This window comes from Hippichthys cyanospilos, chromosome 20, assembly GCF_059441005.1.
Source record: "Hippichthys cyanospilos isolate Australia breed blue-spotted pipefish chromosome 20, RoL_Hcya_1.0, whole genome shotgun sequence".
NCBI lineage: Eukaryota > Metazoa > Chordata > Actinopteri > Syngnathiformes > Syngnathidae > Hippichthys > Hippichthys cyanospilos.
This window is the reverse complement of record NC_142388.1, coordinates 15,997,150-16,014,353: the sequence shown is the minus strand read 5'-3', so window position 1 is coordinate 16,014,353 and position 17,204 is coordinate 15,997,150. Positions and strand designations below refer to the sequence as shown.

Below are 17,204 nucleotides of genomic sequence, written 5' to 3'. Positions count from 1 at the left end.
GTACTTGACTGATTCAGAGGATCCTCAATCTTATCAGGTTGTCCGGCCAGAACATAAAGACGATGCACACTCTCATGCCACTCTTTATTTGTATATAATGTTCTATTTATTTATCTGGGTTGGTGTGTGTGTGTTTCTGTGTTTGTGTGTTCTGTGTGTGTTCTATGTTTGATTGTGGGTGTGTGGTCTCTGCAAAGGAGAGCAGAGAACATTCACTAAACATTGATAACTAACATAACTAACATTGTACAATATGTTACATCATATGCTCACATGACTCTATATTAGCTTAGAATAACATAAACAACACAGGCAAACATACCGTACAATGATAGGAAGAATGAATTCAACCCAATCGTTCCAAAATGTGCGTTAGGTAGGAAAGGGTTAATGGAGCCGAATAGATTTGAGTGGGCGGTGACGTCACTCCCTTACGGCGGAAAGATCACATTGGCACACACGGCAAACATGAGACAAACATGCACATTTTGTGGATGAAACTTTTAACGTGAATACTAAAAGTGAAAAATGAAAAGTACAGTATATCTGCCTTTAGCAATTATACCAAACTTAGGTGAATTAACAACTTAGACATTAATGGACAAAGTGAAGCAGTGCAAACGTAAACATGTATCCAAAACCACGAACGGACAACATATTCAAACTGTACTTACATTCTCATGGACGCACGGAATAATAATGAAAGGAATGAGATAATCCACAGAATGATTGAAAGCAGAAAAAATGACTGTCTGTTACAACGATACCTGCCGACTGACCCGTGAAAGAGCAAAACAACCTATGATAGTGTAAACAGAGTCCTGATTGGTAGTGGAGGAATGAAACATAACTTGTGATTAGTTGCTAGGCGGTTGCTAGGAAGATCACATGACCACAGGAGAAACATGTCCAGACGTAAATAGTAATAACAGAACGATTCAAACACGAAATCGTTAAGTATAATCAGAAACTTCTTAACAACACCATTCACTTAACATTAGACACTTTTTACGGTACAAAAACTTGAATTGTAGCTGAAAGTTGAACTGTAAACGTGAAACGCGATTTGCCCGAACCGGGACACGGACATGTTGAAGATGACAACTCTACCACTGGGCCACTGGGGGGCAGTGTAAGACCACACTGTGAAAGCTTGAAATATAGGGAATGAAGTATTTTTGAACGTGAATCTATGAAGAACTACGAATAATACAAAGTTAAAAAACTGAAAAAAGTTCAACTGTGGAATGAAAAGATGAAATGAAAGTAAGAACAGTTTGAAAAGGCTAAATTCTTTAAATATGAATAGTATAAAAAACGTAAATTGTAGGAAAACGATGAATAGTTGAACCTTGAAAAATAAAAAAGCACTTCACGTGAATATGTGGAATGATGTGAAGTTCGAACGGCATGAATTGGATGAACTGGGAAGGAGTTGAAACCAAAAGAAAATACTGAATTAACTGAAAAAAAACACTGAATGTGTGAAAAGACACAGCGGGGATCGAACGCACGAACATGTAGTAGATATACGTCAACAGAACGTCTGAGCCACGGGAAATGACGAAACCGTGAACGCTTTAAAAGGAAGTAGGAAGTACGCTCCAATCACGTAACATTAGGCCGTTTTTACGGTACAAAAACTTAAATTGTAGGAAAACGATGAAAAGTTGAAACTTGAAAAATAGACCCGCACTAAACATGAATATGTAGAATGATATGAAGTTTGAACGGCATGAATTGGATGAACTGGGAATGAGTTGAAACGTACCTAAAAAACGGTCGGAATAAAAAAAATAATAATAATAACTAGAAAAAGTGCAATTCCTGAAGGAATTGCGTGTGAAGGTGAAACCGTTGAAGGTTTATGAGTTGAAACGTGGAAAAATGTGGAGTGTTTGAATGGTGTGACTCCGTGAAATGCAAAAAATCAAAAGTAGAAAATCTGAAAAAGTATGATTCATAAAAACTGAATACTGTACTAAGTAAGAACATTTTGAATAGGCTAAATAATGTGAATGTGAAAAATTCAAAGTTGAAAACTGAAAAAAGTTGAACTGTGGAATGATGTGGAATGTTTGAATGCTTTGAATAATAGAAACTGATTAATACAAAATAAGAACAATTTGAATAGGCCAAATAATATAAATGTGAATAATACATTGTTGAAAAACTGAAAAAGTTGAGCTGTGGAATGTTGTGGAATATATGAATGGTATAAATCATAAAAACTGAATACAAAGTAAGAACAGTTTGAATAGGCTTATAATACGAATGTGAAAAATGCAAAGTTGAAAAACTGAAAAAAGTTGAACTGTGGAAAGATGTGGAATGTTTGAATTGTTTGAATAGAAACTGTAATACAATAGTTACACCATACAAAATGTCACAGCATGTGGTGCTGCTTTTTGAGATTGGAAGATTGGAAACGTAGGAGCGACAATATGAGGTGTTCTTAACTTGACCATGAAGGCTGTCACCCGTGGGAAGGCCCAGACAATCTGTGGCGTATGTAATAAATTGTCAAAAAGCCTCCTCTGCATAACATATACACACACACGAGTGCGCGTGCACACACACACACACACACACACACACACACTATCTACCAACAGCCAGCTAGCTAGTGAAAGAGTGAGAATGAAAGATCAAGAGAAAAGACTAAAAATGTAGGGCCCATATTTAAGCATTAGGAATTGAGAAAATAGTCCCTTTTGAAATACTTCGTTAATCTACGGAACTCTTTAAAGCTTTTTGCTGTGACAAAAAAAAAAAAAAAAAAAAAAAAAAGGAAAACCTGCATTGGGTGAAGAATTACACCATGTGTTTTAAAACTTCATAATTCTATGCTTATAAATGATGAAATTTTTAAAATGTCCTAGTAAAGTAATCTTTACAGAGCATGAATTTGCTGTAACTTCAAACGATGCACAAGGCTCATTTCGATACAACGAAGGTATTGTGTACTTAGACATTGTACCTTCGCAAAATTTTCGGTGTGGTTTTGTGCTGTGCATGTGACAATAATTCTCTGCAAACTCACTCCCAAACAATTGACATACATGAAGACAATTTTATTAACCAAGAAACAAAACAAACAAAAAAGTCACTCATCTGTAACCACATTTGTACAATGACCATTAGAAAAGGTTACATAGAGTGGCAGGCCATCGGAGGGAATTTGGGGAGGCTCCTGAAAGGCCTTCTGCCATACCTCCAACGACATCTTTAAAGTCTTCCCTCCGGCCTGGAGCAACTCTACGTCAGTCCCCTCCACGTCCCAGCCAAAGATCAAAATCTTCTGTGCGCACATATGGCCCTGTTGAGTGGAAAGATTAAATTCAAATTCATGAGAAAAAAAAAAAAAAGCGGTTAAGGTGAATTTTAGACAGATTTTTATGCCTTAATATCTAAGCATGGGATTTAAGACCATCTTTATTGGACTACGTACACATCTAGCTCAACGATGGGGTCTATAAATAGGAAGGCACCTTTTGAATAGAAGACACAGAATAGAACCAGTTATCTACTCACATCAATTTCTGTATACTGTGTGGAGTGAAGGCTCAAACCATACTCATTGACCTTTGCAGTTAGATGAGTAAATATGTAGGTTCCCCCCAACTCTAATTTATACAGGTTGGCCTCCCTCCACAGGGTGACCTTGATCGCCGCCTCATCCTGCAATAGGTTGAAAATAAATAAATCACACTTTACTTGTGAAGTGCAACAGGAAGATTAAAATGGGGGTACTTACTTTTCTTATGGTGATTTGCCGCATGGGTACCGGCTGCTCCCTGCGAAGTTTCACCATCCGTATTGGACGGATCTTGAGAGGACAAAATTAATATAGAAACAAAGTTAAGTGTCACCGAAACAGTACTTTTCTTCCTCCCGTCACCTTAGGGTCTGTGTATTAGAGAGAGAGCGAGAGAAATACATGCACACGCTAACACTCACACGCACACACAATTAGCATTTACCTCCAAAATGAGAGGATGTGGAAGTATAACCGTTAAATGTGTGGATATTTTTTTGTATTCTTGTATAGATTTACAGAGCCTTCTTTGTGACTATATGAACCCATGTGCCCCAGTGTGTATACAAGTACATGAGCGACTCAAACTTACATCAGTTATTTGGCCATTCACTGACACCATCCCCTCAGGAAGCCGATGAATAACTTCCTGAGGGGATGATTCAAGTGATGGGGGGTAGAGAAGAGTTTTGGCTTCATCCTCCAATTGAGGGGTTGGGTTTATTTGGGGGCCGGAAAATATTTTTGTGCCTCGCCTGCAGAGCAGCAAGTTGGGGCTGCTTTGGCTGACCGCGCAATTTAAAAAAACATAGCTGTTGCCCTCTGTGACTTTTACTGCCAAATGTTCCTAAAGAACCAATTTGTAAGTGTTTTCTCCATCACAGAGGGCAACAGCTATGTTTTTATGGCAGCCCTCCATTTTCAGAGTGCCGTTTGGTGACAGGCTCCACGACGTCGCCGTAGATTTAGGCCGGAGAGCGACCACTTTCGCTTTCAGCATAGACATTCTGAAAGAGAGAAAGACAAGTGAGAGGCCCGTTTTTTTCTTTTATACATTGTAAATGTGTGGAAAGTTGCTGAAACAGTACAAAGTAGTATCAAGTCTCAGACAAACTCATTAAAAATGTAGCAATAAAATGAAAGACACTTTCCACTTGAATGGCTAAGGGGAAGACCACAAAGCAGCTATTTAAATGACAATGTAGTAGTCAGTTTAATTATACAAAACAATTAAATTGTTTTATATTAACATTATAATACAGTTTTTAATGCGACAAAATATCGTTTGAGTAAGTCAATGAAGTTGAGAGCAATTATTTTTAGGTTCCATTCGGTGTCAGTGCTGAGCGACAAAACGCAGCAGGTCTGTAGCAGATCTGTGCACAAGCAGAAGCTTCCACGTGCCAATCACGTTCATTGTGAGTGAAGACGCGGTGAGAACACTTCTTTCGGGCGCATGTAAAAAAAAAAAGTGACCAACATATTCTAGTGCTTAGGACTGGTTTATTGTGAATTAAAATAATTGATTCAGAATTTAAAAAAAAAAAAAAAAAAAAAAAAAAAAAACACCACCACAACAGCCACCGGAAAAAAAAGAAAAAGACTGGCAAATGCAATCAATGAAAGATAGCAATTGTGAAATATGTGGGTTAGGAGAGCATTAAATAAATCGACATTTCTAATTATTTGTTGGCTACCAGCAGTTTTTCTCCAAACACTTGTTACAATGACCCCTACTCCTAGGTGATTTTTCCTCCAGCTGAGTTCTTTTTTTTTTTAAATCCCCCACGTGCCAGCTTGCCGAGATGTTTTTCCACAGGCTCCCACCGACTTCTAACAGCTTTTACAGAACATAATGCAATGTTCCGGAAAATAAAGCTAATACTACATATTTTGAAATGTGCAGCAATGCTTTCTATATGAAATATTTTCAAATTTTGTGTCGCTTTAATACATTGAGTCGTCCAGTCACCCCAATGTAGTTCGCAGATTTTAAAACGGAAATTTCACAAAGAGGTACATTCACTAGGGAAAACCGAAACACGCAGGACAATATTGTGGGGAAAGTATGCAGCTCTCTGTAGCCAAATTGCTTACCTCTCTCTTGCAAAGCCTGTGAAAAGTGAGCTAATGAGAGGTGAGCCCCTTTTTAAAGCAGTCCCGCACCTTAAGGCGGACAGCTGCAAATTATCAGTTATAATTATCAATTAGACGCTTACTCACGGGAAGGGGGATTTAGAAATTAAAACGGTAAAGGCCGCAAAACTGTTATGGCTGTTGTGCATCCTATCTCAATGCCTTCAGTGATCACACATTTTTTACTATTTAAAAAGCGTAATAATAACATCGAGAAGCACACAAGGGCTTGGCAACCGGCACCTGTGCATCCCCCTTAATTAGGTAATGAAGCCGCACGTCCTTTTTTTGTTAAACGTTTTATTTTTTTCCGCTCTGTTTTGAGGGTTGGCATTGTGAGCGGTTATTGACCGCCTCGGCAGTTTGTGTTAAATGCGCTCCGAGATTTTGCTTCTCCTTTTCTGCGCGACGAGGTTTGAGTTCATTTGACCATAAATACCCAATGTTAAGCGACATCCGTGTTTCAACAAGTTTATGATCGCGCGCGTATGCCAAAAGACAACAATTTATAAAGTAAAATGGAACACAATTCCGTGTCCTTTAACAGGGGCACTCTTAATTGATTCGGCTAGACACGTCATAACCTTTAGACGATACTCGATTTTAGTAATATTCCTGCATGTGTGCGAACAAGGATGGACTTGGGCATTGGTTAGTCTGACTGCTTCTTTTATTGAAAATAATGCCGTAGCAACCTCAGCTAACGCGCTATCGCGATTATTGTAAAATAGGAACACATATCCGTGCGTCAAAAATTGGTTTATGCGGCTGACGGATCAAACTTCCTCGAATGGATTCGAGCCATTCTCGGGGGAAAAGAGGCAATCGGACAGTTGGATATTCCTGAAAAGTGCCCATCGGGAGAGATTAGAAGTGGGTATGCGCAATACTTATTATACACGTTAGTGGGTATACTTAATACACACTCCACTGTGCGCGGACATTCACTTCCCGTAATGTGGGATAAAGAAGCTGATGGCTTAACCCCAATAAAAATGGATGTAATATAGCCGAGATCAGACCGTGTAGTATGACTTTATTTAAAAATATTTATGAATTGGAAAAAAAGACAGTGTTCAATGGCAAAAAAAACAAACAAAAAAAAAACATTTATGACTGACTAGGAAGGCACAAAAAACATAAAACACGTACTAGGATGGACATGGACATGGCATAACAGTGAGTTCCCCGCATTTAGTAGCGATGAAGCAAACTGTCAACTAGCAGTAGGATCATGCCATGTTTGGCAAACTTCAAATTCTATGGGAGGGGGGGGGGGGGGGGGGGGTACAGATTGTTTCGATTCTAGCAATTCTTGAGAGAAAAGAGGCAATCGGATATTACTGAAAGGTGCCCATCAGGAGAGATGAGAAGTGGGTATACGCAATACTTATTCTGCATAGAAGTGTGTATACTTAATATGCACTCCACTACACCACTGTGCGCTGACAGTTTGCTTCCCGTGTAGTGGGATAAAGAAGCTGGTTGCGTACCAGGCTACATTCGTCCAAGTTGAGATGACTTGCTTTTGGTTGCATTCAAATCGGGCAAGGGACACGATACCAATACGTAGGGATCATTAGCTTCACCGCTCCACGCGATAAATCACAATATTAATTAGCCAATTACGTATTGTTTTCCTGGAGAGCAGTAGGCGTTCCTAACATGTCAACAAATTACCATATTAATTAGCCATGTGCTCATTGGTTGCGCTTAGTGGCCACAATAGGAAGCCTGTGGCGCTTGTGAAAATTGAAGAATGGATGGAAGGAAGCGTTTCATCTGCTGTTCTTTTTCTTGCTTTGTCATCGTAGTACCTTTTTTTGTTTTGTTTTTCACTTGTTTTCCCACATTTCAAACCCAAAGCATGAGTTTTTTCAACAAAAGGTTGTCAAGCCGACTGTGGACAAAATGATGTTTACGCACAGGTACACACGTTTGTTTATCAGAGTGCCATATATTGTCAGAGGTATGATGTGAATTAGTTACATTGCAAGTGCATTACTTCACAAAAGTGTTGCGAGAGTTGTGCGCTGTAATGTGAGTAGACTGCAGAGCTTTGAGTGCAACATACAGTCACCGCTCAGTACTCAAGAGGAAAAGATTAGAGGTCCCAGTCGTACTGACTGCTTCATCCAAGGTCCTTGTAGTAGATGAGTGTGAGCAGTCCAGGTGTTGCAACAGGTTGCCTTACCAGGTTTGAAGAGGGCAAGGGGGAATTCAAAAGGCGTGATTCATTTTGATTCTATTTTCTGTTGAACTAAAGTAACAGAGCACTTTGTCTGAAATACATCAGGTAGAAGCAGAATGGAAAAAACATCTCTGAAATTTGATACCTTAAGAAAATCCCGAGGGAACGCAATGTCTTTGCGGCATTTAAAAACCTGGCCGTATAACACCAAAGGTATGACACTTTTTTTTTTACTGTAAAACACTCAAGTATACTGGCAGCATAATCGATGTAACACTGAATGGTGTTGAATTGGATGCTGTATATGCAATTTGAAAAGTAATTACTGGAGCAATATTGATTGGTAGAATATGTTTGAACACAGTGGGAAAAAGTGTACAATATGTTTGTTGTTTTTTAGTGTCGTATAACCCGTTTTGTGACTATGCACTGAAATGCCACCTTGCACATATAACAGAAGTGCTGCATCATAGAGTCCATTTCAGTGTTTTAGGTGGTGTCATACAGTGGAAAGATAGAATTCCATCACACAAACTGTGCTGAAATGTCTTCATAAAGAAACAAGGATAAAATAATTGATGAATAGATAAGAAATGCAAATAAATATTAAATAAATGAACAAGAATTTTCGTCCTATAGCAGCAAATGTGTTTCCACTGGATGACACATTTTATTTATTTATTTTTAACTATGAGGCACTCGAGTATGCTGGCTGCTTAAAACCTTAATCAAAGTAGGGCTGAGTGACGCTGAACTGGATGTTTGATATAAAGGCTGAAAAATCATTGCGAAGAAGCTTTGAAAGAAACTGGTTGGTAGAATATCCTTAAAAACAGTGACGGTGTGCAGTGTCTTGTTTTCTGTAGTTTCAAGGAGTTTCCTGTTGAATGACTACACATTTAAATATTATAATTTTTACACCTACGATATAAGTGCTGCATCTTAGTCCGTTACAGTGTTTTAGTCGAGGGAGTATGATACAGTGGAAAGTCATCATCCTAACTGCAGTAAATTTTTTATGATGAAGAATTAATGATATTGCGTATATGAGTAGATGCACAGAGTAATAATTAAAAATTAAGTGATTGGAGACAAATCTGGTCTGAAAGCATCAACAGTTGTTTCCACTGTATGACACTTTCATTTTTCAACTGTAAAGGACTCAAGTATACTGGCATCATTAAGATGTAATGCATGCAAAACTGATTGATTCTGAACTGAACGTTGGCGATAGCTGAAAAATAATACTAAGAAGAATCAGGGAAATGGTTGGTAGAACAGGCTTGAAAACAGCAGAAACGGTGTGCAATTGATTTTTGTCTTCTAAACGTGTTTTCGTTTTGTGACTGTACATTTAAATGCCACCTTAAACCTAAATCGGAAGTGCTCCGTCATAGAGTCCATTACGATGTTTTAGCTGAGGGTGTATCATACAGTGGAAATACTAAAGGTCATCTCATAATAACCGCTTTAAGATTTCCTAAAAAAAGAATTGATATAATAGCCGGTGAACAGGTGCACAAAGACTTAAATAAACAAAACAAAATGAAATGACTAGAAACAAATCTCTAAGATCAAACAAGCTTGGCAAAAATTGAAAGTGTAAACCATTGAAAAACGAGACATGAACAAACATTCATTGTTTAGTGATGTGATGCACTACTTATAGCTTGAATGTGTCAGAGTGAGAGATTGTATTTATGTTATGGAATACAATATTAACATGTTACACGCAACATTGTCTGTGTCAACGGCAGTGGTTGGATTTTGGAGCAGATTTGTTCTCATTCCATAATTTGCAAGGGCTGGGATTGGCTGGCAAACAGTTGAGCGTGTCCCACACCCACTGCCTGAAGACAGCTAGGATAGGCACCAGCATTTTAGCGCGCCGACAGATAATGGATGAATGGATGGATCGGATTTGCTAGAGTAAACGTTGACACAGGCAATGACAAATTGAAGAAAATGTGCCTCTCAGAATGCTTGTTTGATCTCAGAGATTCAACGTAAAATCATGAGTGTGGTACATACAAACTTATGTAAACAAATGCATGACTGAATAGGTATTTCATACAGCAACCTTTGTAGAGCACACGGATGATGGCAAAAACGTATCTACGGATACGTATCATGTAGGTTGGATCGGGGGACTAGGACTGTTCTTTTCAATGCATGAACAACAGTGCAAGAACAGAAAAATGAATTGCATCCTAAGGATAGAATGGTGTCAAGGACTTTATAAACTCATCAGCAAGTCGCATGATGAAAACGTGAAGAGGGCGGTGAGGACGAAAGCTGGAAAAGATAATGCTGCTTTTAAAACACCGGTTAATGGCAACTTGGCTACTCTAATTGGCTACTTACAAAGTAATCCGCAAAAGTGGCGAGCGCTTGGTTGTCTGCGGTCTTCGTGTTGTGGCACCTGCTTTCTTTTACTTCTTCACCGAACCAGGATTACATGATGCTGACATCATCATCTTTTCATTTTCTATAGTACAGCAAATTAGTATATCACACTCATGCCCAATCAAGTAGAGTGACATGAACAGAAAACACTCACATATGTGTTCCTGTGATTCTGCTCCGAACCTCTCTTGCTCCTGAACAAAGAGCCTGATAAAAGTAGAAAGAAAATATATACACAACTTTCACTGGCTTCAGGAAGAAAGATCAGTTTAATGATGACCTGCTTACCTTGAAGAGAGGAGAAAGCAGAATTGGTTTGTTCCAGATGAAGACAGATCCTTGACCAAGCAATGCAATGGCTCATCTACTTGGTGGCAAGCTTGCAGCTGTTCTTTGGATGAATGCGACATGCGGAGCCACAGGCAACAGATGGACAACATCGGTCAGGAAAAATAATAGATGGGACAAAAATTACTTTTACCGCCTTTACAAAAGAAGATAGGTTTAATGATGAGCTACTTACCCTTGCCGACCAAAAAAAGAAAATCTCTTGAAGAGAGCAGAAAACAGACTTGGTTTAATCCAGAAAGAAAATGCCACTGGACAAGCCTGATGATGTCTGATCAAACACCTCGCACGGTGGTGACGTTCCAGTTGTTCTTTGGATGAATGCAACATGTGGATCCACAAGCAACAAGTGGACAACATTGGACTACAAAAATGGAGCACAATACATTAAGGGGGTGGCAACAAAAGCTGATAAAGATCTGCATATTTTCACTTTTGATTGACGTATATTACACGTTAATATTTATTATCATTATTACTATTTTAAGAGGAGAAATATCATCCATGGCACAGAAAGCGTTAAATGACATAGTTCACGGCAACTTACACCAGAAAGAAGAGAAGTCCTGATTGTCCGTCACCCTGGTTTTCAAGGCAGTGATCCACGATGTATGTTTTTGGGCACCCATTATTTTACTCTGTGAAAAAAGGGGGAGACAGAACTGTTAAGTGGAAATACATAAAACATATTAATAGACTTGGCGTGGTCTTACAATAAATTGCAATATCTTTAAAATTTAATTCCCTTTAATGGCATGGCGGTAAAGTCATATGTGCGGCTTCTGTTCTGATACAGACGGCTCGTTCTCCTGAACAAATAACCTGTTAAAAATATATGAGACAAAATCTATTTTGACTGACTTTACAAAGGATGATGAGCTATTACAAAGGATGACGAGCAACTTACCTTTTCCTACCAATAAAAGAAGACAGTCTGAAGAGAGCAGAAAACAGACTTGGTTTAGACAAGAGGGAAACTGTCAATGGTCGAGCATGATGATGTGTCTTCAAAATCGTTGGCGAGCTTCCGGCTCTCCTTTGGACAAATGGAACATGTGGAGCCACGGGCAACATGTGAACCACTTAGATCTACAAAATAACAAAATAGATGGCGGTGAGGACGATAATCCAAAAGTTGGGCATACCTACAATTGGGTTTAACTGACATAGTTCACGGTAACTTACACTGGAATGAAGAAAAGCCCTGCATGGCTGCCACCTAGGTTTTCAAGTCAGCGCTCCATGATGTGAGCATTTGGGCAGCCACTCTTCTACTCTGTGAGAAAAAGGGGAATACAGGACTGCTGAGTGAATATTTCCGTGCTGCTGCAGAACCCAGATAGGTTTTGGCTCTGTCTAACTTTATAGTTATATTTAAATTTCCTAACCATTTCATTTTTTGCAACGGCATGACATAAGATTATGTCGCCGACGTACAATCAATCAGTAGACACATACCGATGCACTCCATTCTGAGATGAACAACCATCTCTCCATAATGACAGACCTGTTTTAAGTAGAGAGAGTAAAATTATATCACTTACAATCGACAAAAAGATATATTATAGTGACCTACTTACCTTGTCTGTTTTCTGCTCTCACCTCATGCTGGCAAACAAACCAAAAGGTGATAATACCACTAAACCCTCCCATCAACTTGACCCTCCGTCCGCAGAAATCTTTATACTTTCTCTTTTGCGTTTTGTCTCTCACCTCCTCACCTTCCGCTCACCTCACACACATGCTAAATCCACCTTGACCGCAGATTTCAACCCATCGCATGTCAACATATCATTCCACCACTCCCTCCCATCGACTTGACACTCCATCCTCCATTTATTATTATTTTTTTCGTTGTCTCGAAACTTGACTCACCTCCTACTCACCTTCTCACACACACGCGTGACCATCATCACCCCGGATTTCATTCCATCACAGGTTAACATTAGGGCTCCGTAACACGACAGGGACAACTCTTAATGTGCTAATTGGACATGACTCACCTTTCAGTGTGTAAAACACAGAAGACAGGATTGTGATAGCTGTAGTATGTTCGCAGGACACCTGAATGAACTGCGCACTGAGGTCGGGAGACAAAAATGAGGTCAAGCAGTGTGTTCTTGTCAGTGGTACTCGTATTTATGAGCTGTGTGTAACCCTTAGAGACAAACAGTTCCATAATGGGCTTGTGTGAGTCTGACAGCGCATCTTCATTGAAATCTCCGCATACCAGGATCTGATGATGGTCCATCACCTCCAGAGAGTACAACAAACTTTCCAAGTTTGGCAAAAAAGAGCGCAGACTCTGTCCCGGAGGCCTGTACACAGCAGCGATGAACATATCGACGGGAGGTTCAAGTTTGACCACGACAAATTCGATATCGGTGACGCCCTGGATGTAGATCGTTTCGTGTGCCGGAATGCGTTCTTTCACCCAAATACCTACGCCGCCGCCACGTTTCGTCGCCAAGTCGGGACAATTTGAATGTGAGACGCTCCGGTTCCGGCGGAACGCCGTGTAGCCTTCCAAGACGGCATTTCCAGTATCCGCCGACCCCTGGAGGTGTGTTTCTGTCAAGCACAAAACGTCAGCAAAGTGCAGCTCGTGGTGACATTTGATATCCCGCGCATGACAACGCAGCCCTTCGGTGTTGTGATGGACAACGACCAGGTTGTCGGTCGGATCTAGAGTGGGCATAACGTGAAGGAGCGGCATCACGTGGTCCAAAGACGCGTCCGTCATCTCGGCTAGAGCGGCCGTTATTTCTGGGTTGGCGTGGATCCTTCTCTCGTCCATATGCAGCACACAGAGCCCGCGGAGAGACGTCACTCGGCTCAGGGCGACGTACGCCATGCCGTGCTCAAAGATGCCTTCCAGCGACACCACCGCTTCGGATGTGGTCATACCTTGGACTTTGTGGATCGTGCAGGCGAACGCGAGCTTGATGGGGAACTGCAAACGCACCACTCCTGGCCGTTTTAACTTCTCCTCTTGCCTGGCGATGTAAACGGTGTTAGCAGCAGCACCCGCATTTTTCGCAGCTTCAAGCTCCAGCCCAAGTTTCTGAACGCGTGCACCGTCGGCATAATGCACCAATTTGACAACTCTCGCAAAGGAACCGTTGCACAAACCCGCCTGCACATCGATATTGCGGGTTACCATAACCCGAGCGCCGACGGCCACCTTTATCGAGTCCGGCAACTCGTTCTTTGCCCCTTGGACGGGGACGGCTTGTCTCGCCATTCTGCCAGTCCTTTGGTCTTTCTTGTAGTCGTCTGCGTCGATGGTCACAATTTCATCGTGAAGCAGATTCAGCATCTGACTGTTATGGTCATTGACCTGCTTGTTGGTGGCGAAAACATGCAGAACATCCTTCGGGCGGTTCTCCGGAGCGGCGTAGGTCGTAGCCAGCAAAGCTCTGTCCACTTCCGACAGCTCGTGGGACTTCTCCTTGACGCGAAGTCGGTTCAACAGTTCGGCGAACGGAACGTCATCCTTCTGCCTCATGATTTCGGTCAGCGTTATCATTTCGAAGCTGTCGCGCCAAAGGTCCAGCCTGGTGGGATCGTAAACACACAAAGGTTTGGACTGTCTCACCGGAGGGAGCTGATAGAAATCCCCGACGGCGATAACGGACATGCCGCCAAACGGTAAATTGATTCCTTTGATTTGCTTCAACCTGGCGTCGACATACGCAAAGAGGTCTTTCGACACCATGGAGATCTCGTCGATGATGAGGATTTCGGCGAGCGATAGCTCCGCTCTCACTTCGTCCAGTTTGTTGCCCAGGCCGCGATACGGGGGTTTGAGGCTTCTCGGCAGTTTCAGTAGGCAGTGCAAAGTCGTACCTGAAATGTTGAAGGCCGCGGTGCCGGTGAAGGCTGCGAGAATTACCGTCTGTTTGGAAATGTCCGCTTCCTCAGCAAGGCGCGGCAGTCTGCGCAGTATTTTTGTAGCCTTTGCGTGAACGCATTTAATTAAATGTGACTTCCCCGTTCCGGCGCCGCCGTTGACGTAATAGAAGAACTGACGCGGTTTTAAGCCAGACACGCGTCGTATGCACCAATCTCTGACCAGGTAGAAGGCACACGCTTGCTTCCGGTTAAGGTTCCGATACATGTCTCGCAATAGGGCCGGATCGATGAGAGCGGCTTCCGTCGCGATGGACATTTCCGGTACCTTGGACCTGACGTTGTAGTCTGGTACGTTTTCTTCCACAGCGTCGCCGGGATCATCTCTTGCGGCGAGTTCCTCGATGCACTCGAGTCTTTGCAGTTCGCTTTCCGGCGCTAGCTGACACCACTCGTTCAAGATGATGCCGCCTTCCTCCACCTCTCGGATGGCGTCGTCAACATCTCTGCTGTGCTTCTCATACTTCTCTCTGTTCCGGTCGACAATTTGCACAACGGCCTCTGGGTGCTCGGCGGCCGGCAACTGTACAAAGGCATGGTCGTGAAACAACTTGTACGTAGGATAGTAGCTGGACTTCAACTGGCAGTCGGCACGATGGGGCAGGTAGAGCTTGAGCAACGTGCAGTAAAATTCCTCTGGATTTTTTTATGCGAGAATTTACAGTATTTGATGACGGCGTGTTTACCTATCCTTTTTTGGACATACCCCATGTCGTTCAGCAGGGGGAAAACATTTGTGCCTTTCGCTTGTTTGCCGTACACGATTCTGCAGGTCGAGGCAAAATCGGCCAAGCACATTGCTTCGAATTCCTCCGTTTGAGGTCTGCATTTATACTTTTCCGGCAAGCCGCTCATCCACACTTCGACGGACTCGTGCGTTTTGCCCTCGAGGTACGAGAGGGGATAACTCATTTTCAGCGCATTGTCACTGGTTTGTACAAAAACCACACTGCGGGACGCTTGCTTCATGTGTAGGGCGCATACGCGCGCGACGCACTCTTGCGCGCTCACCTCTCTTTTCTTGGAGTACGCTTGCATGATTTGTTTCATCTCGTCGCTCTCGTTGACATTTTCGCAGCGGGAGTTCTCGATCACCGATTTCAGGTACTGGCTCAGGTCGTGTTCAGCTTTGCTGATGTAGCTGCAGATGTAGGTAACGCAGGAATAAGCGTTCAGAATGTACTGAATGTCCATATTCGCGTCCCAAGCAAGAAGCAGATGTCGATTGTAGTTGTTCACCCAGCAGTCTTTGGGCTCTCGCTTGAGCACGACAGAGGTCTTTGCGGCAATCGAGTACAAACATTCCATGTACTCGTCATCGGTGAGCTGGCACTTAGCCAGTAGCTGCGGCAAAGTCAGAGAGGCCGTTTCCGGTTCGTTCAGCAAATTTTGCAAATCTGCAAGCTTGGGGTTTGGCGCCGACCGCTTCTCCTTCTCTGGATTTTCTCCATCGCACTCTTCACGTCTCATGATCATGGTTCTCTCGCACGGCAGTTTGGGGAAACCGAAACGGCACTGCGCGCCGGGTGCTTTGACGCACGTCTTTGAATGAGACTTACTGTGCATCTGAACCTCTGTGACTTTCCGATGGAGTTCGGGTTCCTTTTCCGGATCGGGCAGCTCGGAGGAAACGTAGCGCGACACGAAATCGCAGATCTCTTGGTCTGAGGCCTCCTCAAAAACGGGGGCGCCTTCAACCCAAATGAGGCAATGGATGTGCGGACTTCCTCTGTGCTGAAACTCCAATCTGTAAAAGTAATCGACCACTTTTCCGACAGGTCGCGCCGGAGAAAGGAGCAGGTCTCTAAACAGAGCTTCCACACGTTTGTCAAACATGCGCATCGTCGTCACCGGATTGCTGCGGAGAATTTCGCACTTTGCGGCCCAGTCGAGGTCGGCGAAAATCACCCGTTCACCTTGCTGCGCTTTGATGGCGGTGATGACTTCTTCCCAACGCATTTCGGCAGCCGAGAACGTGCAGAAGAACGTGGGTGTGCCTAGCTGCCGAATCATTGCAAAAAGGTCCTTGAGACATTTCTCCCAATAGGCCGGGGTTCCCCTTAACGGCACCATGAAGCGGACGGCGTCTTTGCTGTGTATCAGTTTTTCAACTTCCAGTTTATCCTGCAACATAGCATTGTTTATTCGTCGACCGTCTCTTGTAAAAGGTTTACCTTTGCGTAGCTGTATTCTTATGCTTGATGTGGCCTGGTGGATTTCAGTCACAAACTGAGCAAAGAACAAGTAGTTAGCATCTCTGGCAAAACGTTCATCCACGCAGGACAGTCGGGCTTTGAAATACTTGCTCGGCGTGAGTTTAATCTCCCTCTCTTCATCGAGAGTGTTTTCCCCGGTCGGGAACTGGACCGGAAAAGCCATGGCCTCAAGTTTGGGAGTCTTGAAAAAGCTTACCGGGCTATTCCTTTCTGCGGGAGCAACGGAGTAAATTCCCTCAGTGAAACTCATAATTTCCTCCGATACATCGTTAGGTTGGAGACATGATTCAAATATTACGCCACCACTGGGTTCATCTGCTTCTTGCTCATTTTGGGCACGTTGCTGCGGTTCGTCACGCTCGCCATTGTCTTTGTCATTGTTTGTTTCTCGGAGAGCATCACTCTCAAATTTGTTTATCTGGACCAGATCTTCCTCATCAAAGTCACTCGTATTCAT

The 17,204-nt window shown here is 42.5% G+C and overlaps 1 protein-coding gene and 1 long non-coding RNA gene across 2 annotated transcripts; both read right to left on the bottom strand.

Moving 5' to 3' along the window:
• Window positions 1-3,059: 3,059 nt before the first annotated feature.
• On the bottom strand, window positions 3,060-3,916 carry LOC148407552 (uncharacterized). Its single transcript, XR_015863876.1, has 3 exons — window positions 3,758-3,916; window positions 3,535-3,681; window positions 3,060-3,319 (listed from the first exon to the last, which is right to left on the bottom strand). It is a non-coding gene; the product is annotated as an uncharacterized LOC148407552 (long non-coding RNA).
• A 2,777-nt stretch (window positions 3,917-6,693) lies between these two features.
• LOC148407551 (uncharacterized) lies at window positions 6,694-17,204 on the bottom strand. The gene is made up of 12 exons (XM_088403987.1): window positions 15,543-17,204; window positions 15,213-15,416; window positions 12,078-15,111; window positions 11,805-11,895; window positions 11,527-11,708; window positions 11,333-11,441; window positions 11,167-11,257; window positions 10,903-10,983; window positions 10,560-10,657; window positions 10,426-10,478; window positions 10,230-10,353; window positions 6,694-10,160 (listed from the first exon to the last, which is right to left on the bottom strand). Exons 1-3 carry the CDS (start codon window positions 17,202-17,204, stop codon window positions 12,619-12,621), a joined length of 4,359 nt encoding a protein of 1,452 aa, XP_088260113.1. The 3' UTR covers window positions 6,694-10,160; window positions 10,230-10,353; window positions 10,426-10,478; window positions 10,560-10,657; window positions 10,903-10,983; window positions 11,167-11,257; window positions 11,333-11,441; window positions 11,527-11,708; window positions 11,805-11,895; window positions 12,078-12,618.